General features: G+C 43.8%; 3 protein-coding genes across 5 annotated transcripts; 2 read left to right on the top strand and 1 right to left on the bottom strand.

Moving 5' to 3' along the window:
- Positions 1–4,176: 4,176 nt before the first annotated feature.
- On the top strand, positions 4,177–6,430 carry LOC129349355 (transmembrane 4 L6 family member 5-like). 2 transcript variants are annotated; one of them, XM_055012414.1, is made up of 5 exons: positions 4,177–4,645; positions 4,800–4,868; positions 5,263–5,417; positions 5,493–5,685; positions 5,819–6,430. In XM_055012414.1, the coding sequence occupies exons 1-5, from the start codon at positions 4,469–4,471 to the stop codon at positions 5,837–5,839; spliced, it is 615 nt and encodes a 204-aa protein (XP_054868389.1). In that variant the 5' UTR covers positions 4,177–4,468; the 3' UTR covers positions 5,840–6,430. The 2 variants fall into 2 exon arrangements, with proteins under 2 accessions (XP_054868389.1, XP_054868388.1); XM_055012413.1 differs by lacking the exons at positions 4,177–4,645; positions 4,800–4,868 and having other exon boundaries at positions 5,001–5,417.
- A 1,810-nt stretch (positions 6,431–8,240) lies between these two features.
- LOC111575541 (protein phosphatase 1 regulatory subunit 14A) lies at positions 8,241–13,254 on the bottom strand. Of its 2 annotated transcripts, XM_023280744.3 has the most exons (4): positions 12,896–13,251; positions 11,716–11,796; positions 11,479–11,511; positions 8,241–10,818 (listed from the first exon to the last, which is right to left on the bottom strand). In XM_023280744.3, exons 1-4 carry the CDS (start codon positions 13,085–13,087, stop codon positions 10,684–10,686), a joined length of 441 nt encoding a protein of 146 aa, XP_023136512.2. In that variant the 5' UTR covers positions 13,088–13,251; the 3' UTR covers positions 8,241–10,683. The 2 variants fall into 2 exon arrangements, with proteins under 2 accessions (XP_023136512.2, XP_023136519.2); XM_023280751.3 differs by lacking the exon at positions 11,479–11,511 and having other exon boundaries at positions 12,896–13,254.
- Positions 13,255–13,988: 734 nt separating this feature from the next.
- On the top strand, positions 13,989–23,317 carry LOC111564454 (kunitz-type protease inhibitor 2-like). The gene is made up of 10 exons (XM_055012415.1): positions 13,989–14,259; positions 17,733–17,903; positions 19,726–19,818; positions 20,434–20,457; positions 20,577–20,738; positions 20,910–20,978; positions 21,063–21,230; positions 21,322–21,366; positions 21,816–21,921; positions 22,032–23,317. The coding sequence occupies exons 1-10, from the start codon at positions 14,130–14,132 to the stop codon at positions 22,123–22,125; spliced, it is 1,062 nt and encodes a 353-aa protein (XP_054868390.1). The 5' UTR covers positions 13,989–14,129; the 3' UTR covers positions 22,126–23,317.
- The last annotated feature ends 154 nt before the right edge of the window (positions 23,318–23,471 follow it).

Raw genomic sequence — 23,471 nt, 5'->3', positions numbered from 1 at the left:
TTGATGATGCTCTGGACGGTTGCCACGGAGACATCATACTGCTTTTAAATGACCTTGGAATCCAAAGTTGTTTAAATCAATCCAACTGGACTTTAAGAAGGTTCCTTGAAATTTCAGGAATTTCAAGGAACCTTCTTAAAGTCCAGTTGGATTGATTTAAACAACTCTGGATAACCATGACCTGGATGAATGAGAAACTACACGGAGACCTTGGAATCCTTTCCAACAATAAGACGTAGACGTAGGTCCTCACTGAGCTCCTCCTTCTTCACCATGAAGACCAGAAACTGAAAACAACCAGAACACTTCCTCTATTTACGCTCTTCTGGAAAAATGATTTTTTTTTTTATTGTTGTTTAAGATTCGGTCAACAAACTTATTATTCCACTGAAACATCCTGAAATAAGTACAGGACAAACATGAACACATCTGGGACATCTTTGTTGACATGTTTTCAGGGGTACAAACAGGAAGTACCAAAATAAGAGCGTTCACAAATGAAGAATCTAAAAAAGAATGTCGTTTTTCCTGAGGTATGAATCATTTTGAGGACCACTGTACATGTTTCTGTGTTTACTGCTAATCTGCAAAGTAACTGAGTACTCTTACTTGAGTATATTCACTTCCTGCTACTTGATCCTTTCACTCTACTACAGCTCAGAGGTGAATGTTTTACTCCTTTACATTTATCTGATAACTTTAATAAAACAAAATAATCAGCTGAAAAATGATGATTATTATACAAAATCAGCTGATCTTTAAGGAGAAATTTATATTTTCATCGTTTTTCTGGTTTTAAATGCTCCAATAATCCATAGCTGACAGATTTTTACTGTTTTTTTTTTATGGATTTCTGCTTTAAATATCGTCTTTATTTGTTTTTGATCATCATTAAATTCACTTGTTTCATGTATTTATTGGGGGACAGATGAATCTGTTGTGAATTCTGACAGTATTTACCTGAAACCTCCACCTGAGGTCCTCAGAGTTCAGGTGAGATGAAGCTTCAAACATGGAGACACCTGCTGGCTGCAGACCGCTACTGCAGCTTCAAATCAACATTCGCTCTTTCTCATGTCAGCACATCTTGACAAATAGTTCTTCTTGAACGTCTCTGATCTGCCTGAACTATATCAGAATCTATGGATGTATGAAATGCTACAAATGAAACTTCAGATTTATGAAAGAAATACTTTATGAGGTAAAATGTTTTTAAATTTGACATTCAGCAGTTTTTTTTCTCACATTAAAGATGAGTCTGTTTGAACAACAACATCTGAGGAACTATTAAAGATAAAAACTTTAAAAAAAATTTTTTTTTCTTATTTCGTATCGTGTCATTGATTCAGAATCTGGAATATTGGAGAAATAGATCAATAATCTCTGAGTATGGCTGAGCTGAAATATGACAAATAAACTGATCAACAATTTTAAAAAACTGATCATCAGAGGTAAACTAGTGATAATGTCTGAACCACATGTAGCTGCAGGTCACAATAATACCAAGCCAAACATGTAGGACGCTTTAATGTGAAATACTGGCTCACTAAAATGGAGGGGGGAGGGCTACAGTCAAATTGTCACTTAAAGATGCAAAATCACCGCAAAAGATGCAAAATTGCCACTAAGATGTAAAATCACCAGAAGAGTGTGTTTTTAATCTCTGTTTAAACATTTGTGTGTAATTTTCTGCATATGTCCTTGTTTATTAGTTATCTTTCTTCCTGCTGGGGCCTCTGGCCAGGTCATCATCATTGTAAATGAGAAATGGTTCTCAACTGATCTTACCTGGTAAAATAAAATAAAAAAATTGTCACAAAAATATGTAAAATTGCCGCTAACATCTGTTCATTGAACGTTAACTGATTTGTAGCACAGGAAGTGAGATATTATCAGATGTTCTGGTCCAAAGCAGAGTTCTGGAGTTTCACCGTGGTTCCACTGAAATCCTGTTTAATACGAGTAAATAACGTAGTTTTCACTTATTTATTGTTTTTTATTTATTCATACACACAAATATGAAGATGAAAGAACTGCTAATGTATTCTTTGACATCTGACTGTAAAATTAAACACTTTGACTGGTTCTTAGTATCATATTTTACAGATAATTCTCTCACTGCTGTCATTGTCTTTTTTTGGTTGTTTTATTGAGTAAATTCAATCTGATTCACTGGGGGTGTGGCTTGATTCATCAGGGGCGTGGCTTGACTCGATGGGGGCGTGGCCTGACTCTCTGCACCTGGCTGGTTGAGCACACCTGTAGATCATCTCATTCATCAGGACTTCCAGTAAACTCTGCTTCATCCACAGACACTCCAGTGAAACCAGTTCAGCTTCCCCAGTTCCAGTCGGATCCATCTGGTTCTGACCACTGATGACACTGAGACACAAGACAGTAAGTTCTTCACATGTGGACCTCCAGATGTGGACTCAGAGGTCTGAATATAGTCGGGAGGAAGTCTCATCACCACGCTGAGGTTTCTGTGGTTCCCCTGTGGTCATGTGACCCTGATGACTCGTGTCATCCAACCAAACCGCCGTCTTTGAGGACCAGAGGTGTCACACTGAAGTGTCTCATGTTTCTGGTTTTACTCCACAGATGTGATTTTAATAATCACATGGTTCTGAATGTCTGGATGCTGTCAGGAACCTCAGTGCTCATGTTCTGTTTCTGTTATCAAACAACTACAGCAGGACTTGTTCTCAGGAGGTTCTGGACCAACCCGAACCCTTCAGCATGAACTCTGGTTCCAGTCCTCATCAGTACCATGGAAACGCAGGTGCAGACTCAACAGGGAGTTCTGTCCATGGTCCCCTTCAACCCTGCTGGGACCAGACCAGCCACTGAACCATCCACTGAACCAACTGGACCAACCACTGGACCAACTGGACCAGCCAATGAACCAACTGGACCAACCACTGGACCAACTGGACCAGCCAATGAACCAACTGGACCAACCACTGGACCAACCACTGGACCAACTGGACCAGCCAATGAACCAACTGGACCAACCACTGGACCAACTGGACCAACAACTGGACCAACCACTGAACCAATCAGCATCGCCCACGTGCTCCAGCAGCAGATCAGACTCTTGGTTCCGTTCACAGGAGGTCGTTCTGCATCCAGCTGAAGTTGATGATGTGTCAGAGTCCTGGTGACCTACAGAGCTTGTCATCCTGAGGGGGCGGGGGCTGATGATGTCACTGCTGGATGATGAGCAGGTTTCCCATCAGGCTTTGCTGTCTGCCGACCAACACAGTGACTCAGAGGAGCTAAAATGAGACGACTGCTTTTAGAAACACTGAGAAAGAAGTGAGCAGAAGAGTCTGGATCCTGAAACAAACTGAACTCTGATCTCCACCAGACATCATCTATCAATCACAGATCATCTATCAATCACAGATCATCTATCAATCACAGAGAATCTATCAATCACAGAGAATCTATCAATCAGACATCATCTATCAATCACAGATCATCTATCAATCAGAGATAACTTATCAATCAGATATAATCAATCAATCACAGATCGTGTTGTCCTCTCTGAGGTGGTCCAGATGTGCAGCATCATTTATCACGATGATCTAGCAGCTGAACAGAGACAACTTTGTTGTTGTTGTTTTTGACGTGTTGCTGATATGAGCGTCATGCAGCAGGTTCCATGATGCAGCAGCAGGCGTGTCCCTATAAAAGCGTGTGCTGGTTCCTGTCTCAGTCTAAGCGTGTGCTGCAGCTTTACGGTGAGTCGACTCCGTTTTTCTTCATGTGATGCTGATTCAGACAAACATTAACAGGAAGTCTGTGTTTCTGCTCTCTGTGGGTTTGGTGATGTTGATGTTTGAGCAGGTTTAAGAGTTGAGGAGATGAAATTATTTATCAGTTTTGTCACCACAAACAGTAAATTTACTCGCAGTTTTAATAGGTTTAACTGCAAAAGCACAAAAGTTTCTGTCAGATTCAGTTTCTCTGTTTTATATAAATTAAATATCTTTATGTAAAACACAAACTCAGACAGTGGAGACAAAAACTGAAATGTTTTTCATCATCAGAGTAAATATTAATCTCATTAATCTGGAAGAATAGTTAATATAATTTTAAAAATCTTTTCACTATGAATCTGAGAACAGAACTGTGTCACTGAAGCTGCACTGATTCATGTTTTTGCAGCTTTTTAGCTTCTTTTAGCACAAAGTTCTGCTGCAGAACCATTTAGACATCATAGTAACGCTCATTTCTAATCAAACTATTCTTTCCATTAATCATAATATTCTGGTTTAAGCTCTGAAATGTTTCCACTTTTTGACATGAAATTGTTCTTTTCCAGGTTTCAGGTAGTTAACAAGATGAGCCAGATTCTAAATGAGTGGATAAATAATTTAAAAGTCACCAAATAACATTAAAACCTGAACAGAAAGCTGAAAGTGTGCAGCTGTAAATATTCCAGACTCCTTCATGCTCACAGATGTGTGTGTTGAGGTGTCTGCGGTGTGTCGGCGTGTCTCTGGTTCCCATGGCGATCGTCTGCATGCTGTCCAACGTCCTGCTGTTGTTTCCTGACCTGAAGGTCCGCTTCCTGCTGGAGGGTCATGTGACCAGAGAGGCTGCCTGGGCGACCGGCGTCTGGGGCTCCGGCATCACGGTACATGTGTGTGTGTGTGTGTATGACTCAGCCGTGTGTTTTCTGTGTGCATTTCATCACGTGTGCAGTTTTGTTTATTCCTCTGAGGCTGAATCAGACCGTCTGACCTCTGAGTCAACAGCATGTTTGAATCTCAGCAACCGTCTGATTCCAGGTTCTACTGGGAGCTCGAGCGTTCATCCAGAGCAGCAGAGAGAGAGGCTGCTGCGCCTTCAGGAGTCAGGTGAGGTGATGGTCCACAGGAGCTGCAGCCTTTACAGATGTTGTTCCTTGTGTCCCAGATGTTGTGCCCTGTGTCCCAGATGTTGTTCCCTGTGTCCCAGATGTTGTGCCCTGTGTCCCAGATGTTGTTCCCTGTGTCCCAGATGTTGTTCCTTGTGTCCCAGATATTGTGCCCTGTGTTCCAGATGTTGTGCTCTGTGTTTCAGATGTTGTGCTCTGTGTTCCAGATGATGTGCCTTGTGTCCCAGATGATGTTCCCTGTGTTCCAGATGTTGTTCCCTGTGTTCCAGATGTTGTGCCTTGTGTCCCAGATGATGTTCCCTGTGTTCCAGATGTTGTTCCCTGTGTTCCAGATGTTGTTCCCTGTGTTCCAGATGTTGTTCCCTGTGTTCCAGATGTTGTGCCAGGTGCTGGTGTCCTGTGCCTGCCTGCTCGCTGCTGCCTCCTGCTGTCTGGTCAGTGCCACTGGTCTTTCTCAGGGTCCTCTGTGTCTCTACAACTCGTCCTCTGGTCCTACCTGGGGGGTTCCACTGCAGCCCCTCCCGGACAGGTGAGACCCTGGGGTCCAGGTGAACGGAGGTGTCCAGATGTTTGGTTGTGTTCTGAGCCATCTCTGTGTCCTCAGACACTCGGGGTACCTGTACAACCGGACCCTGTGGTCGGGGGTGTGTCTGGAACCCGGCTCGGTGGTGCAGTGGAACGTGGTTCTGTTCAGTGTGATGGGAGGAACCAGCGGCCTGCAGACGCTCCTCTGTGGGTTCAACGTCCTGAACTCTCTGCTGGGGCTGATCCTGGGTCAGGGCTTCTGCCACAACAAGGTGAGGAACATCTGGAACATCTGGAACATCTGGTCTCCACTATATGAACCTGAGAGACAACATCACAAACTGAATCCTTCTCAGACAACTTATACATTGTGTGTGCATGTGCGTGTGTGTGTGTGTGTTGCAGGTCAGTCCGGTGTCGGTTTGAAGCTCCTTCTCAGTTCCAGGGGAGACCAGTCGTGATGGAAACTCTTCAGAATGAAATCTTTTATTTGCACTGAAGCACTTTAGTTGATACTGTTCCGATCAATCATCAATATGCTGACTTTACACATGCAGAGTGTAGGAATGTGAATATTGATCTTCTGTGAATATCAGGTTCCATGTCAGAAACGATCTGAGCCTGTTCATTTAAACAGGAAGTGATGGCAGATCTGAGAACAGACGAGGATCTGATCCCAGTTATTTCACGTCTTCTGATGAAACACATTTAAACTATTTAAACTAATCCAGTGTTTATGTTCTGCTGCTGCTGGATGTTCTGTCATTGGTCGGAACCTTCCTCTAAATCTCGTCCATCCTTTTCAAACCAGTTCTCCAACTAACGTACAGTGATGTGAAAAAGTATTTGCCCCCTTCTTCTCAAATTCTTTTTTTTCTTTTTGCATATTTTCTCCACTTTAATGTTTCAGATCATCAAACTAAGGTAAACATCAGACAAACCAAAGGAAACACAAAATTCAGTTTTTAAATCATGATTTTATTTATTAAGGAATAAACTCTCTTCAAAGCTCCCTGACCCTGTGTGAAAAAGTAATTGCCCCCTAAACCTGATAACTGGCTGTTCCGCCCTCAGCAGCGTTTTCTAGAACTAACTATGAGTCTTTCACGTCTCTATGGAGATGTTCTGGTCCACTCTTCTCTACAGAACAGTTTTAATTCAGCAGCACTGGAGGGTTTTCCAGCATCAACTTCCTTTTTAAGGTCCTGCCAGCATTTCAATCAGATTCAGGTCCAGACTTTGACTCAGACATTCCAGAACCTTCTTTAGTTCTTGAAGCCATTCAGAAGTCGACTTGCTGGAGTGTTTTGGATCGTTGTTCTGCTGCAGAACCCAAGTGAGCTTCAGCTGGAGGTGAGGAACTGATGGTGGAACGTTCTCCTTCAGGATGTTCTGGTAGAGATCAGAATTCATGGTTCCATCAAACACGGCAAGTCGTCCAGGTCCTCAGACCATCACACCACCACCACCATGCTGGACTGTTGATGATGGTTTTTTTCCAGAAAAGCTGCTGAGGTTAGTGACTGGTCTAGTGGGGCTCCTTATGCAGCACCTTGGGCTGGTAGCCTGGCTTCTTGAATGGATAGTGGACCATCTGAGGTTGCTGGAGCCATTATTTGGGCACCTGGTGTTGCTGGGGGACCTTGGGTTACTGGGGGCCAGATGTAACGAGACACACACCTTCCAGAAAGTTCTACTTTGGTCTGGTCAGTCCATAGAAGATTCTCCCAGAAGTCTTGGGAATCATTCAGATGTTTGTTTCCTTCATGTTCTTGTTGGTCAGCAGTGTTTTTCTCCTTGGAACTCTGCCATGGATCCATTTCTGCCCCATCTCTTCCTTATTGTTGAGTCATGAACACTGACCTTAACTGAGGCCTGCAGGTCTTTAGATGTTCTCCTGGGTTCCTTTGTGACCTCCTGGATGAGTCGTCGCTGTGCTCTTGGGGTCATTATTGTTGATTGAACAGGTCTGAAGGTCATCATTCTTGGGTGTGGTCGGTGAAACTGGACTTGTTTTCCAAAAAAATGTGATTAGCCACAGTTAATTCATGACTAAACCAGGGGGGCAATTACTTTTCACATGGGGCAGGTAGGTTTGGATGGCTTTATCCCTTAAACATTAAATCATCATTTACAAACTGCATTTTGGGTTCACTTTGGTTATCTTTGTCTGATATTTAAATTAGTTTTATGATCTTTAATATTTAAATGGGGGAAATATTCAGAAAAATAAGAATTCAAGAAGGGGGCAAATGCTTTTCACAACACTGTAGTGACTTTAATTTAAACTTTAACCAGCAGAGGCTCCATGGACAAACTGACAAACTCTACTCAGGCTGAAGCACACTGAACTGAACTGATATCTGTTAAATCAAACACACTTTCATCACTACATAATAGAATAGAATCATAACACACCTGCACAGGTGAGGATCAGGTGCATCAACATCCACATGCCTGAGGTTCATCTGATTTAACTAATAGAACTCTAAAAGCTGCATCTGTCATAAATAAATCAATAAATTCAGTTTCAGTGTTTCTCTCTGTGATCTGTTTGGATATTTTACCTGAGTTACCTGAAACATCTGGCTGTGTTAAGGTGAGTTTTTACTCTTCAGGTGTCAGACGGGCAGAACTAAAGCAGCTCCATTTCTTCAGATGATGCTGACATTTATTCATTATTCCCTGTGTTGTTCTTCCACTGCCTTCCAGCAGGGGGCTCTAATGCACCTTTAACTGGTTGAGTTTGTGATAACATCCACCTGGTTGCTACGGTGATTTGGTCCCTTTGCCTCCTTGAATGACAGAAGAAGAACTCTGACGGTCGGATCGTTTACATGTTTAATTAAAATAATTTAAAAAACAAAAACAACAAAAGACTTCAGACAGACATAGAAACAGGAGGAGCAGGAAACAGCTGAGAACTAAAACCGTCTCTGAGGACTGAAGATCTGGAAATCAGAGTTCAGGAAAACAGGTTCCTTTCAGTTTCATCCTCCAATCAGACGGAAAGAGAGTTTCTGTTCAGAAGAGGAGTTTAAGTCTAAATTCTACAGAGGTCAAGACCAGCTGCTGTTCAGAGGCTGTCAGACTGTACTAATCGATGCTGTTCAGAGGCTGTCAGACTGTACTAATCGATGCTGTTCAGAGGCTGTCAGACTGTACTAATCGATGCTGTTCAGAGGCTGTCAGACTGTACTAATCGATGCTGTTCAGAGGCTGTCAGACTGTACTAATCGATGCTGTTCAGAGGCTCTCAGACTGTACTAATCGATGCTGTTCAGAGGCTGTCAGACTGTACTAATCGATGCTGTTTAGAGGCTCTCAGACTGTACTAATCGATGCTGTTCAGAGGCTGTCAGACTGTACTAATCGATGCTGTTCAGAGGCTGTCAGACTGTACTAATCGATGCTGTTCAGAGGCTGTCAGACTGTACTAATCGATGCTGTTCAGAGGCTGTCAGACTGTACTAATCGATGCTGCTGTTTAAAGGCTGTCAGACTGTACTAATCGATGCTGCTGTTTAAAGGCTCTCAGACTGTACTAATCGATGCTGTTTAGAGGCTGTCAGACTGTACTAATCGATGCTGCTGTTTAAAGGCTGTCAGACTGTACTAATCGATGCTGTTTAGAGGCTGTCAGACTGTACTAATCGATGCTGTTCAGAGGCTGTCAGACTGTACTAATCGATGCTGTTCAGAGGCTGTCAGACTGTACTAAACGATGCTGTTTAGAGGCTGTCAGACTGTACTAATTGATGCTGTTCAGAGGCTGTCAGACTGTACTAATCGATGCTGTTCAGAGGCTGTCAGACTGTACTAATCGATGCTGTTTAGAGCCTCTCAGACTGTACTAATCGATGCTGTTTAGAGCCTCTCAGACTGTACTAATCGATGCTGTTTAGAGCCTCTCAGACTGTACTAATCGATGCTGTTTAGAGGCTGTCAGGCTGTACTAATCGATACTGCTGTTTAGTGGCTGTCAGACTGTACTAATCGATGCTGCTGTTTAGATTCTCTCAGACTACTAATCGATGCTGTTTAGAGGCTGTCAGGCTGTACTAATCGATACTGCTGTTTAGAGGCTGTCAGACTGTACTAATCGATGCTGCTGTTTAGATTCTCTCAGACTACTAATCGATGCCGTTTAGAGGCTCTCAAACTGTACTAATCGATGCTATCTGGAGGCTCTCAGACTGTACTAATCGATGCTGCTGTTTAGAAGCTGTCAGACTGTACTAATCAATGCTGTTTAGAGGCTCTCAGACTGTACTAATCGATGCTGTTTAGAGGCTGTCAGACTGTACTAATCGATGCTGTCGAGAGGCTGTCAGACTGTACTAATTGATGCTGTCGAGAGGCTATCAGACTGTACTAATCGATGCTGCTGTTTAGAGGCTCTCAGACTGTACTAATCGATGCTGTTTAGAGCCTCTCAGACTGTACTAATCGATGCTGTTTAGAGCCTCTCAGACTGTACTAATCGATGCTGTTTAGAGGCTGTCAGGCTGTACTAATCGATACTGCTGTTTAGAGGCTGTCAGACTGTACTAATCGATGCTGCTGTTTAGATTCTCTCAGACTACTAATCGATGCTGTTTAGAGGCTGTCAGGCTGTACTAATCGATACTGCTTTTTAGAGGCTGTCAGACTGTATTAATCGATGCTGCTGTTTAGATTCTCTCAGACTACTAATCGATGCCGTTTAGAGGCTCTCAAACTGTACTAATCGATGCTATCTGCAGGCTCTCAGACTGTACTAATCGATGCTGCTGTTTAGAGGCTGTCAGACTGTACTAATCGATGCTGTTTAGAGGCTCTCAGACTGTACTAATCGATGCTGTTTAGAGGCTGTCAGACTGTACTAATCGATGCTGTCGAGAGGCTGTCAGACTGTACTAATTGATGCTGTCGAGAGGCTATCAGACTGTACTAATCGATGCTGCTGTTTAGAGGCTCTCAGACTGTACTAATCAATGCTGTTTAGAGGCTGTCAGACTGTACTAATCGATGCTGCTGTTTAGAGGCTCTCACACTGTACTAATCGATGCTGTTTAGAGGCTGTCAGACTGTACTAATCGATGTTGTTCAGAGACTGTCAGACTGTAGTAATCGATGCTGCTGTACTGATCCTCTGGGTGTTTGGGTGGAGTGACTCTGGGTATGTTGGATAGAAGTTAAAGTGTGTTTGTTTCATACACCAGCTCCTCCTGCTCCAGTGGTGGGGGGGTGCCGTGGGTCTTAGGATCAGTTGGGAGACGCTCGGTATCTCAATGCAGTGCCTCCCTGTGGGCGGATTGGGAGCGGGTGGAGAGGATGTGTAGCTGTGGCAGGTCGATGCCGTCGTGCAGATCCTCCTGCTTCTGTAAACCCTGAAGCTTCAGCAGCAGCTCGCTGATGAACACCTGACGGGAGGAGACAGACGGTTTCATGGAAATCTGCTGGTTTTTTGTTGGAGGAAAGTTTTTGCTAAACCGGAGAAAGGCGCAGCTTCTGACTGAAATGTAGAAATTTAATACCAAACATGAGGCGTCGCCTTCGCTGTGGGTTTGATCAGTAACTTATTAAGTTCTTATCTGAGCTGCTGCTTTTTCCACAAGTTATCAGTTCAGTGTTGACCCACTTTAAGATCTCAGCAGGAAACACAGCAGGAAGAAATAGTGCTATACGTCCATCAGTCAATCAGCTGCTTACTGACTAACTGCAGGAACTGCAGTTTAATACCAGTATAATACCAGTATAACACCAGCAGGCAGCTGACATAGTGTTCACTTGTTGTCATGGTTACAGTGACGCCGTGCTGGCCACTATATCTCGCAATGGGAAATCTTTAACTGATCCGTGGATCCAGACTATAAGCCACATCACTGTCAAAATCTTGGTCCTTGTGTCATTTCTGACCTTCACTGGAAATTTCATCCAAATCCGTTGGTCTGTTTTTGAGTAAAGTTGCAGACAGACAGACAGACAGACAGACAGACAGACAGACAGACAGACAGACAGACATCACGTCAGTCTGCTGAGGCTCCGCCTCCTTGGTGGAGTAATGACTCCTCTGTGCTCACCTCAGTGCTGCTGGGACATGACTGAAGGATGTTCTGGAAACACAAGACAGTTACGGACGTGTTACAGACAGTTAGACATGTTAGAGACGTGTTAGAGGCGTGTTACAGACGTGTTAAATGTGTTACAGATGTGTTACAGACGTGTTACAGACAGTTAGATATGTTATAGACAAACGTGCTACAGGCGTGTTGGAGGCGTGTTGGAGGCGTGTTGGAGGCGTGTTAGAGACGTGTTACCTGCAGTCTGTGTGTTCTCTCCTCCACAGTCTTCAGGTCCAGCAGCTCATCGATGTTCAGCTCTTCAGGCATCTGCTCCTCCTGAGAACACAGTAGTACTACTCACTACAGAGGTACTACTCACTACAGTAGTACTACTCACTACAGAGGTACTACTCACTACAGTAGTACTACTCACTACAGAGGTACTACTCACTACAGTAGTACTACTCACTACAGAGGTACTACTCACTACAGTAGTACTACTCACTACAGAGGTACTACTCACTACAGTAGTACTACTCACTACAGAGGTACTACTCACTACAGTAGTACTACTCACTACAGAGGTACTACTCACTACAGTAGTACTACTCACTAAACAAATAATACTCACTACAAATACTACTCACTACAGTAGTACTACTCACTAAACAAATACTACTCACTACAGTAGTACTACTCACTACAGAGGTACTACTCACTACAGTAGTACTACTCACTACAGAGATACTACTCACTAAACAAATACTACTCACTACAGTAGTACTACTCACTAAACAAATACTACTCACTACAGTAGTACTACTCACTACAGAGATATTACTCACTACAGTAGTACTACTCACTAAACAAATACTACTCACTACAGTAGTACTACTCACTAAACAAATACTACTCACTACAGTAGTAGTACTCACTAAACAAATACTACTCACTACAGTAGTACTACTCACTAAACAAATACTACTCACTACAGTAGTACTACTCATTACAGAGGTACTACTCACTACAGTAGTAGTACTCACTACAGAGGTACTACTCACTACAGTAGTACTACTCACTAAACAAATACTACTCAGTACAGAAGTACTACTCACAGTATTCATAGTATTCTACAGAGGTTGCAGTACTCCTTGCAGTATTAATGCAGTACTCACCCTCCCCCGGTACAGTACTACTTGCAGTATTGAAGTCCTATTTGCAGTATTGAAGTATTATTTACAGTACTGCAGTAGTACTTGCAGTACTACTGCAGTACTCACCCTCCCCAAGTACAGTACTATTTGCAGTAGTACTGCAGTACTCACCCTCCCCCAGTACAGTACTATTTGCAGTAGTACTGCAGTACTCACCCTCCCCCAGTACAGTACTATTTACAGTACTGCAGTACTATTTGCAGTAGTACTGCAGTACTCACCCTCCCCCGGTACAGCTGCTCCAGTCCCCGGTCCGTCCAGCTCTCTACGTCCAGGCGTCGCTGCAGCTCCGTCCGGTTGTATTTGACGGTGACCCGTGCCTGCCGCCGCTGCAGGTTCTGACCCGGATCCCGGCTCGGTGACGGGCTGCCGCACACCCGGTTCACCCGCCGCCCCACCCGGTTAGCCGCCATCTGACCCGGACCGAACCGAACCGGACCGAGTCAACAGAGACAGAAAGAAGAATTGAGAGAGAATTGAAACTGATTTGAATGAAAACCTAACAGGGGAGACACCGGGGAGTGTCGGTGCAGCGCATGCAGACCGGGACAGGGCGGGGCCGCTGCCGGCGCTGCGTTCAAGGACCGCTGGAAAAACAGGAAACAACAGCTGTATATCCGGTGGAGGGTCTCAGGGGGCGGAGCCCGCTGAACGGAAGATACACCTGGACAGGGGGACAGAGACACCAGAACCAGGTAGAACCAGAACCAGGTAGGACCAGAACCAAGGAGAAGCAGAACCAGAACCAGGTAGGACCAGAACCAGGTAGGACCAGAACCAAGGAGAACCAGAACCAGAACCGGGTAGGACCAGAACCAGGTAGAACCAGCAGGTGGAACCAGAACCTGGTAAACTACCAGAAATAAACAGAACAAACAAAAAGTTTTAGTTCAACAAAATGGAACGTTCTGTCAAATTAAGGTTCTAATGCAGTGGAACGGTCCAAAATACTGCATTTATCACAGTACCGTACAGGATAGTACCAGCTGTAGTATTTATCACAGTACCAGTGAGTATTTATCTCAGTGGTGTCCATGTTTCTGAGCAGACAGTGAATGCAACATCTGCTGGGTCCTAGTGCCGCTGGGTCCTAGTGCCGCTGTGTCCAGGTGCGTGTGTGTGTGTGTGTGTGTGTACGTGTGTGTGCGTGTGCGTGTGTGTGTGTGCGTGTGTGTGTGTGTGTGTGTGTGTGCGTGCGTGCGTGCGTGCGTGCGTGTGTATGTTGTGTGTATTTTGTGTATGTGTGTGACGCAGGGGGCGGGGCCTCGGTGACCTCACCTGTCGCTCAGGTAAAAGTTTCTGCGACAACAAAAAGCCTCCAGACGCGGAAGTGACCGTTTTCTGCTCGCGGAGCTAAAACTCGGTTTGGTTCGGAACAAAGTCACGGTCTGGGCCTCGGTTCTGCTTGGTTCTACTCGGCTGTACTCGGCTCGGTTCGGACGGATCGCTGTGAGGATGAACGTGCTGCCGCTCGGCCTGCTGCTCGGCTCCGGCCTGGTTCTGGTTCTGGCTCTGGATCCTGGACCGACTCCCTACGTGGTCCCGCTGCTGGATTCAGAGCCGCGGAGCAACGAGGCCAGCCACGGTAAGACCCGGTATCGATTATTGATCAGCTCTGATACAACAGACTGCGCAGGTAACAGGTGAGATGGTCACGTGGTCTGAGTTTCACTCAGCAGTTTACAGTTAAGTGATCAGAACGATTGATTATGTGAAAGTGATTGATATTTTGGAGCTGATCAGTCACACCTGAGGATTGCTGCAGCTCTGGTCCAGGTTTACCTGCACAGGTGATGTCCGTGATTAAACCCACGGTTCCTCACAATTCTGCCTTATGAGAGTTAAACTGTAAACCTGCTGCTGTGTGTGGAGGTGGAACCAGGTAGAACCATGTGGAACCAAGTAGGACCATGTGGAACCAGGTAGAACCAGGTATTCCCAGCTGTTCTCTCTCAGGTGATCTGGATCCAAAGCATCAGAACTTCTTCTTGTTTCCACTTTGAGCTTCTTTACTTCAGATTCTGTTTGATGTTAAATATTCTGATCAATCAGTCGATCGGTTTTCATTTCATGACTCGTTTTTGTAATTTTGTGTCTTGTTTCTGTCGTTTGTCCCATATTTTTGTCATTTTGTGTCATTTTTTTTGTCGTTTTGTTTTTGTCATTTGTGCCTCATTTTTGTCGTTTTGTGCCTCATTTTTGTTGTTTTGTGTCTCATTTTTGTAATGTTTTGTCTTATTTTTGTTGTTGATCGACACCAACTGTTCTGATAATCGATTGATCGGTTCGAATCTAATATTTTGTGGGTTCTTTCGATAGAACATTTCTGGTTTTGGACTCTTACAAACTGATGGATTCCTCCAGAAGATGATCAGCAGATTCTAGAAATCAATAATTAGTTTTATCTTCAAACAGAAAAGCTTTCTGGTCGGTTATTGATCGTATTGATCAGAATCAGAGACTCTCAGTAACTAAACTCTCGGCTGTTCGTTTGTAGAGGGTAGAAATGAGATGTTTGAAGTCCAGACGAGCTGAACTCCAGTGTTTCCAGGAAGTTCCGATGGAATGTGTGAGATTCCTGGTTGTTGTGTAACTTCACACCATCAGAAAGCAGCTTTCAGTGATCAGCATCCGATTAAGAAGTCCTTAAAGTTCAGCCAGCAAACTACAACCAGAGATGGTTTTAATCCATTAGGAATGAAGGATTTTAAGATTACAAACATTTCAGTTGGACAATATTTTCAGCTTAGACCAGGGGTGTCCAACATGAGGCCCGCGGGCCAAAAGCGGTCCTCCACAGGGTCCAATCCAGCCCTCAAAGTGTAAAAATTCCAGAGAAGACATTAGCTGCAGATTGTAAATTAGTAAAACTATAAATTTAAAATCATTTCTAGACTGTGACAAGTTGTTTGGATCAGAAAGTAAAATACTGGATTGTTCATTTGTCGTTTTGTCTCATTTTTGTTCCTCTCATTTTCTCATCTTTCTGTGTCAGCTTTTTGTAATATTTTGTCTCGTTTTTCTTGTTTTTGTCTGACTTTTGTTGTTCATCTCATGTTTTTGACGCTTTGTTTCTCGCTTTTGTCATTTTGTGTCATTTTGTAATATTTGTCTTGTTTTTGTCTTTTTGTCTTTTTTATAGTTTTTTGTGTTTTTTGTCTGTCTTGTCATTTATTTTTGTCATTTTGTTTCTCGTTTTTGTATTTTTGTGTTTTGCTATATTTGTTGTTTTGTGTACGGTTAATGTTGTTTTCTGTTTTTTTTGTCTTGCTTGTGCTGTCTACTTTTTTGTCCTTTTGTGTTTCATTTTTGTCGTTTTGTTTCTTGTTTTTATAATATTTTGTGTTTCCTTTTCGTCTTGCTTCTGTTTTTTTGTCTATTTTTGTCACTTACTGTTTTGCTTTATTTGTTGTTTTGAGCATCATTTGTGTCGTTTTGTGGGTTTTTTTGTCTTGCTTGTGTTGTCTACTTTTTTGTTGTTTTGCTTCTCACTTTTACAATTTTTGTCATTTGTCCATTTTTTGTCGCTTTGTAACTTTTGTGTAGGGCTGCCACAAACGACGTGTCGACGAATCGCCTGAGCACGATACGTCATCAAAAGCGGAAGTGAGCGCGCAATGCAACAGAAATCACCGTCCGAGTGGAGCGCGGAACACGCATGGACATCCGCGCTGTATCATGCATATATAGTATATGCACAATACAGCGTGGACATCCGCGTTTACGATACAGCGCGGACATCCGCGCCGCATCGTGCATATATAATATATGCATATACTATATATGCACGATACAGCGCGGATGTCCATGCGTGTTCCGCGCTCCACTCGGACGGTGATTTCTGTTGCATTGCGCGCTCACTTCCGCTTTTGATGACGTATCGTGCTCAGGCGATTCGTCGACGCGTCGTTTGTGGCAGCCCTACTTTTGTGTCTCTTTTTTGTTTTGTGTCGTTTGTCTCATTTTTGGTCATTTTGTGTGTGATTTTTGTAATATTTTGTCTTTTATTTTGTGCTTTTGATCCTTAAATCCTCTATGGTTCAGTTCCAGGTGACTAAATGTTGTGTTCCTTTGTCAACACTCTGTGATCTGGAAGTTGTAATGTGGAAATGATAAACTGAGCTGAATGTTGATGAAACTGAATCTATTTTTCTTCATAAATTTCAGGTTGTTCATGATGTTTAGTAAAAGATAATTCCTTAAATGTGAACATTTCTGCACTAAACCAAAGGAACCATCAGGAGTTGTGGTTATTTAGAGGTTATTATGCTGTGGATTTACTGGTCCTACTGGTCCAGTCCACTGGAGATCAGACTGGACTGAACTAAAAGGATTCGTCTCCTCTGATCTTAGACCGTCTATTTAGGTCAGTAAACTGGGCTTTTATTCTGGCGGGAACAGGTTTGATCTGTCAGATTTTTAACGTCTCATCTTGAATGTGAGCTTATTTCCTGGTCTGGTGTCACCTGAGCAGCTAGCTGCTGAGTCACAGGTGGAGGCTGTTTGTTCTCCGTCTGGTCAAACTGGTCTGACCGGTTCCCACCAGTTCAGCAGAACCTGAGAGCAGCAGCGGAGCTCTGAAGGGTAGAATCTGAGCAGCTCCGCTCTGACGGATTAAAACATTCAGATTTCTATTAATATAGATTAATAATTCTATAAATTCGTCAGTGAACACACCTGCTGACTCCACACCACCGGCTGCTCTGCTACATGTGCTGCAGAGAGGTTCAGCGCCCCTGATGGACAGACTGGAACAGCGCAGTTTATAAAATACAGAAAACAACTTTCCTCCATCAGTTTATGGAAAAGAAAAAACCTTCATGTTGGCCGGAACACAAAGACCTCTGATAGGCTGATATCAGCTGATGGTTACATCAGCTGATTGATATATCAGCTGATCTATAGACGATCAGCTGATCAATGAAACTGCAGCTTTTATTTCTGTTAGTGATTGTTTCACTGCAGGTTTTCAGGTTTAATATTAACATCTGTCTGTTGTGTGTGTGTCTGTCTGTTGCATGCCTGTCTATTGTGTGTCTGTTGTGTTTCTGTTGTCAGTCGACTGTCGGCTGCCCATGAAGGTGGGTCCTTGTAGAGCTGCCTTTCCCAGGTTCTTCTACAACCCGACCAATCAGAGCTGCAGCAGCTTCGTCTACGGCGGCTGTGAGTCCAACAGGAACAACTTCCTCACCCTGGAGGAGTGTGAGTCCTCCTGCTCAGGTGTTACAGGTGAGATGGTTTCTCAGCAGCAACGATTCTCTGATTCTGAATCCAGACTCTCACATCTCTGGTCAGAAGTAAAGGTGAGGTTTGGAGCTGATCAATAATTGTCCATCAGAGGACGATAACGGGATCATTGATGAAGCACCACATTGAACTCCGGATCACAGGAAGAAACCAGAGAGGAACCGACCAAACCAGAGAAGAAGAACAGACTAAACCGGAGAAGAAGAACAGACTAAACCGGAGAAGAAGAACCGACCAAATAACACAGTGACTCTGGTGGGACTTGAATCCACAACCTTTGAATGTCCAACACGCTATCCATTGCACCACAGAGCCGTCAGGCTACAGGGGGACAGTTATAGAGGAGGTGGGACTTTACATTGTGACTTCATGTTGTGGCTTCACGTTGTGAATTTACGTTGTGACTTCACGTTGTGACTTCACGTTGTGGCTTCACGTTGTGGCTTCACGTTGTGACTTCATGTTGTGGCTTTACGTTGTGATTTCATGTTGTGACTTTACGTTGTGGCTTCACGTTGTGGCTTCACGTTGTGGCTTCATGTTGTGACTTTATGTTGTGAATTTACGTTGTGACTTCACGTTGTGACTTCATGGTGTGATTTCACGTTGTGACTTCACGACGTGACTTTACGTTGTGACTTCATGTTGTGACTTTACATTGTGACTTCATGTGACTTTACATTGTGACTTCATGTGACTTTACGTTGTGACTTCATGTTGTGACTTTACGTTGTAACTTCATGTTATGACTTTATGTTGTGACTTTACATTGTGACTTCATATTGTGACTTAGGTTGTGACTTTCGTTGTGACTTTATGTTGTGACTTCATGTTGTGACTTCATGGTATGACTTCATGTTGTGACTTCATGGTATGACTTCATGGTGTGACTTTATGTTGTGACTATGTTGTGACTTCACGTTGTTACTTTACGTTGTGACTTCCATTGTGACTTTACGTTGTGACTTTATGTTATGACTTCATGTTGTGACTTTACGTTGTGACTTCCGTTGTGACTTTACATTGTGACTTCCATTGTGACTTTATGTTGTGACTTTATGTTGTGACTTCATGTTGTGACTTTACGTTGTGACTTTATGTTGTGACTTTACATTGTGACTTCCATTGTGACTTTACGTTGTGACTTCCGTTGTGACTTTATGTTGTGACTTTACGTTGTGACTTTATGTTATGACTTCATATTGTGATTTCATGTTGGGACTTAACGTTGTGACTTCATGTTGTCACTTTACATTGTGACTTTAAGTTCGGCTGAAATGAGGATCTTTCTCCAGCAGGGCGGATCAACTTCACCAGAGCCGCTCCCTAAAACCAACCAGCAACAATAACAGGTTGACTGAGGAAACACAAAGACAATTTGTTTGTTTGGACAGAAGAGCCTCAAAGTTGAGCTCAGAAACCAGACGAGCAGCTTGAAGACGTCAGAGATAAGTCATCTCTGGACTTCAGGCTGTTGGTGGTTTAACTACAGGGACCTTCTGACCTGGAAACTGAAGCCCAGAGAAGCAGCAGGACAAAGACTTCTGCTGGATTTGAATGTCCTCCGTTTGTTGTTCTACGTTATTTAACGTCACAACAACAGAAGCTGAAACCCAGAGCTGCACAGAAAAACAGTAAAAGACAAGAAAACTGGTTTCACAGCTGATCTGACGAATGAATATAAGTTTACCGTCTAAACATAAACCTCCAATTAATGGACTGATTGGTTCATACATCTGAAATCAGTCATCAGTGTGACCTCACAGTGTCTGTCTGTGACCTCAATGTCTACCTGTGGTTCCAGGTTCGGTTCTTCCTGAAGACTCCACTGCTGCTCTTAAAGCTCCTCGGATGGCTCCATCTAATCCTCCAGAGTCCTCGTCCCCCCAGCAGACCGGTAACACCGACCTGATCCATCAGTAAACTGATCAATAATCATGGACTAGTTACACTGACAACATTTATCAGCAGTACTGCAGTATTTCTGTTATATCACTGCAGTATTAGTGTAATAGTACTGCAGTACTACTGTTATATTACTGCAGTACTACTGTTATATTACTGCAGCATTACTGTTATATTACCGCAGTATTACTGTTATATTACTGCAGTATCAGTGTAACAGTACTGCAGTATTACAGTTCTGGTTCAGTAGTACTGCAGTAATATAACAGTAGTGCTGCGGTAATATAACAGTAGTGCTGCGGTAATATAACAGTAGTGCTGCGGTAATATAACAGTAGTGCTGCGGTAATATAACAGTAGTGCTGCGGTAATATAACAGTAGTGCTGCGGTAATATAACAGTAGTGCTGCGGTAATATAACAGTAGTGCTGCGGTAATATAACAGTAGTGCTGCGGTAATATAACAGTAGTGCTGCGGTAATATAACAGTAGTGCTGCGGTAATATAACAGTAGTGCTGTGGTAATATAACACTAATACTGCAGCTGTTACTTTAACGTCCTGGTGTCTCAGATCAGCTGATTAACGTTGTTGTTTTTCTCCTGCAGAAATGTCTGCTGAGGAATACGCAGGTTTGTTTTTATTTCTCTGTTCAGAAACTGTTGAAGCTGCTTCACTAAATAACAACATGGAAACACAGCGTAAACACAACGTAAACACATCGTAAACACAACGCTTGTTGTCCAATCAGAGCACTGTGAGGCAGAGCTTCAGGTGGGTCCCTGCAGGGCGGCGTTCAGACGCTGGTACTACGACCGGGAGGCAGGGAGCTGTCAATCGTTCATCTACGGAGGCTGCAAAGGGAACAAGAACAACTACGTCAACGAGGAGAGCTGCATGGTTACCTGCTCAGGTAAGTACTGCACCTGTGTGTGCCTGTACAGGTGAATACTGTACCTGTGTGTACCTGTACAGGGGAATACTGTACTTGTGTGTACCTGTACAGGTGAATACTGTACTTGTGTGTACCTGTACAGGTGAGAGAGTCCCCTTACCTGTGTGTTGTGTTTGTGTTGTGCTGCAGTCACTGTCCTGCCGTCCTCTAAGAAGGTGTCAGCTGATGATGATGGTGAGGCGCTGGCAGCATATAAAGGTGAGACGTTATGGATCTGTCCTGCAGGTGGCGCTGGAACAAACACAGGTCCAGTAAATGACCCCAGTAAATGTTCTGTCTCAGGTCACTGCCTGGTGTCTCCAGACCCCGGACCCTGCAGAGCCGCCTTCCCCATGTTCTACTACAACCCAGACTCCGCCTCCTGTCAGTCTTTCATCTACGGTGGTTGTCGTGGCAACGAGAACCGGTACGGCTCGGTGGAGGAGTGTATGGACCATTGCAGTGGAGACGGTAAACTCTTCACCTCCCAGGATGAAGCCTTCAGACTTCAGGTCTGCTGGTTCCATGAGATGAACTCTGAGCTGCTCTTCTTCTCCTTCAGGTCGCTTTGATGGTCGAGGAAGAACCAGGAACCGCTGGACTGCAGGTGAGTTCTTCCTCTGAAGCACCAGAATGGATGTCAGATGGACAGCATCAGGCCATGTTACAGCAGAGAGCATTGTGGTAGTTTAGCAGCAATGGACACCATGACAAAGACTCGTGAGGAGGTTAATGGACACCAGACAGAGTGAAACAATGAGACAAAATGACACAACAGAGACAAAAAAGATAAAAACAAGACAAAAAACATAAAAACAAGACTAAAAAAGACACGAACAGGACATAAAGGATAGAAAAGACAATGCAAATAAGACACAAGGCAACAAAAAATTAGACAACACAAATAGGACAAAAAAACAAGACAAAAAAACAACAGGAAGGAGCCACGAAACGACAAAAATGAGACACAAAATGACAAAAGCGAGACACAAAATGTTGTACTGTCTTCTGTCCATCTCGGTGACTGTCTCAGACCTTCATCTCTCATCTCTGCAGCCTTCTTCCTCTTCGTCACGCTGACAGTCATCGCTCTGCTGCTGGCAACGCTCGTCATCGTCACGCTGAGACGCCACCGTCTGTCCCGCCGTCCGTCCTCCATCAGGTAATGTCAACATGCCGCCCCCTGCTGTCAGAGCTGAGGACAGCAAGTAGAAGACAGAGCTGTCCTCAGACAGACAGCAGGAATAATCCTCTAACTGTGTCTGTCCTCAGCGATAAGGAGGAGCTGCTGCCTGATCCAGATGAGCTGTCCTCTCTGGACTCCCTCACCGTCCCTGAAAGCCCCAAACCAGAGCAGAAGGCCTGAGGAGCCGCTGGGGGCCCGAGGAGCCGCTGGGGCCCCTGGGTAGAGTTCAGGTTTCATTAGCAGATCTTAGGTTGATGAACAACTGAACAGAATGTCAGTTTCCCCTCATAGAGCAGCAGTGAAGCAGCGGATCTGTCACTGATCAATACCTAACTGATCAATACCTGTACTGATCATCACTGATCAATACCTGAATTGATCATCACTGATCAATACCTGTACTGATCATCACTCCATTGATCAGTGCTTTTATTTGGATTAAACTCTCAGAACAGTGAAAGCTCAACTTTGAGCTAACTGTTAGCTTAACTTAGCATAAACAACAGTTTGGGAACTAAATCCACCTCCCAGCCCCATGTCCACCAATCAGAGGTCTCAGACCAACATGCTCAGCTGTGTAGGTATGGACAGGAGAGCACTGCATTCGTCTGTATGTGAGTGCTGCACCTATATAGCCTGCACAGGTGAGCACTACACCTGTATGCACCTGCACAGGTGAGTGCTGCACCTGTCCATACCTGCACAGGTGAGTGCTGCACCTGTCCATACCTGCACAGGTGAGTGCTACACCTTTGCGTACCTGCACAGGTTAGCTGCCTGTGGTTGGTCGCTGCTGTTACACTAGCGGAGGACTACAGGATGCTACTGATGATCTGGTCTGCTGCTGTTCTCTGCTGAAGGTTTTTCTGTTCCTGTAAAATGAAGGATTGTTTTTTGTTCATCTCGTCAGGTAAATTAAGGCGTGATGTGATCGTTTATGTAGCCGTGTGACTTTTCTACTTCATGGGTGAAATTAAAGCGTAATGTGATCGTTTATGTAGCCGTGTGACTTTTCTACTTCATGGGTGAAATGGGTGTGTTTTACCTGAAGAAAAAACATGACATAAGATTTTGGTTCAGATACAGACAACAAACTGAATAAATTATGATAAGCATTTAAAATAAATCATTAAACAAACTACAAACACTACAGTTCCCATGATGCACCTGGTGTGGCTTGTTGTCTCCCCCTGCTGGCTACACTGATGAACCTGCACTGACCACAGAATCACATTTTATTGGTTTTTAAAGGTTTGTTTTACTTCTTATGTCATATAAAGTTGTTTTCTTTTAAAATGTCTGTCATGTTTTCTACTGATCCTGAACTGCTGACAATCATCTGATTAAATAAAAACAACTCATGAAAGCTGGAGTGAGAACAGATGTGACTGTATCTGCATATTTAAACATCTTCACCCTTCACTGGTTCATGGATGGATGTCAGATTGATGGATCATGAATTTATTAGTTAGCTGCAGTGTAACACTCTTATTAGACAGCAGCTGAGTTAATTATTTAGTTTTAAG

The sequence above is a fragment of the Amphiprion ocellaris genome, chromosome 7, assembly GCF_022539595.1.
Source record: "Amphiprion ocellaris isolate individual 3 ecotype Okinawa chromosome 7, ASM2253959v1, whole genome shotgun sequence".
In the NCBI taxonomy this organism is placed as follows: Eukaryota; Metazoa; Chordata; class Actinopteri; family Pomacentridae; genus Amphiprion; species Amphiprion ocellaris.
This window is presented reverse-complemented; position numbering and strand designations above follow the sequence as displayed.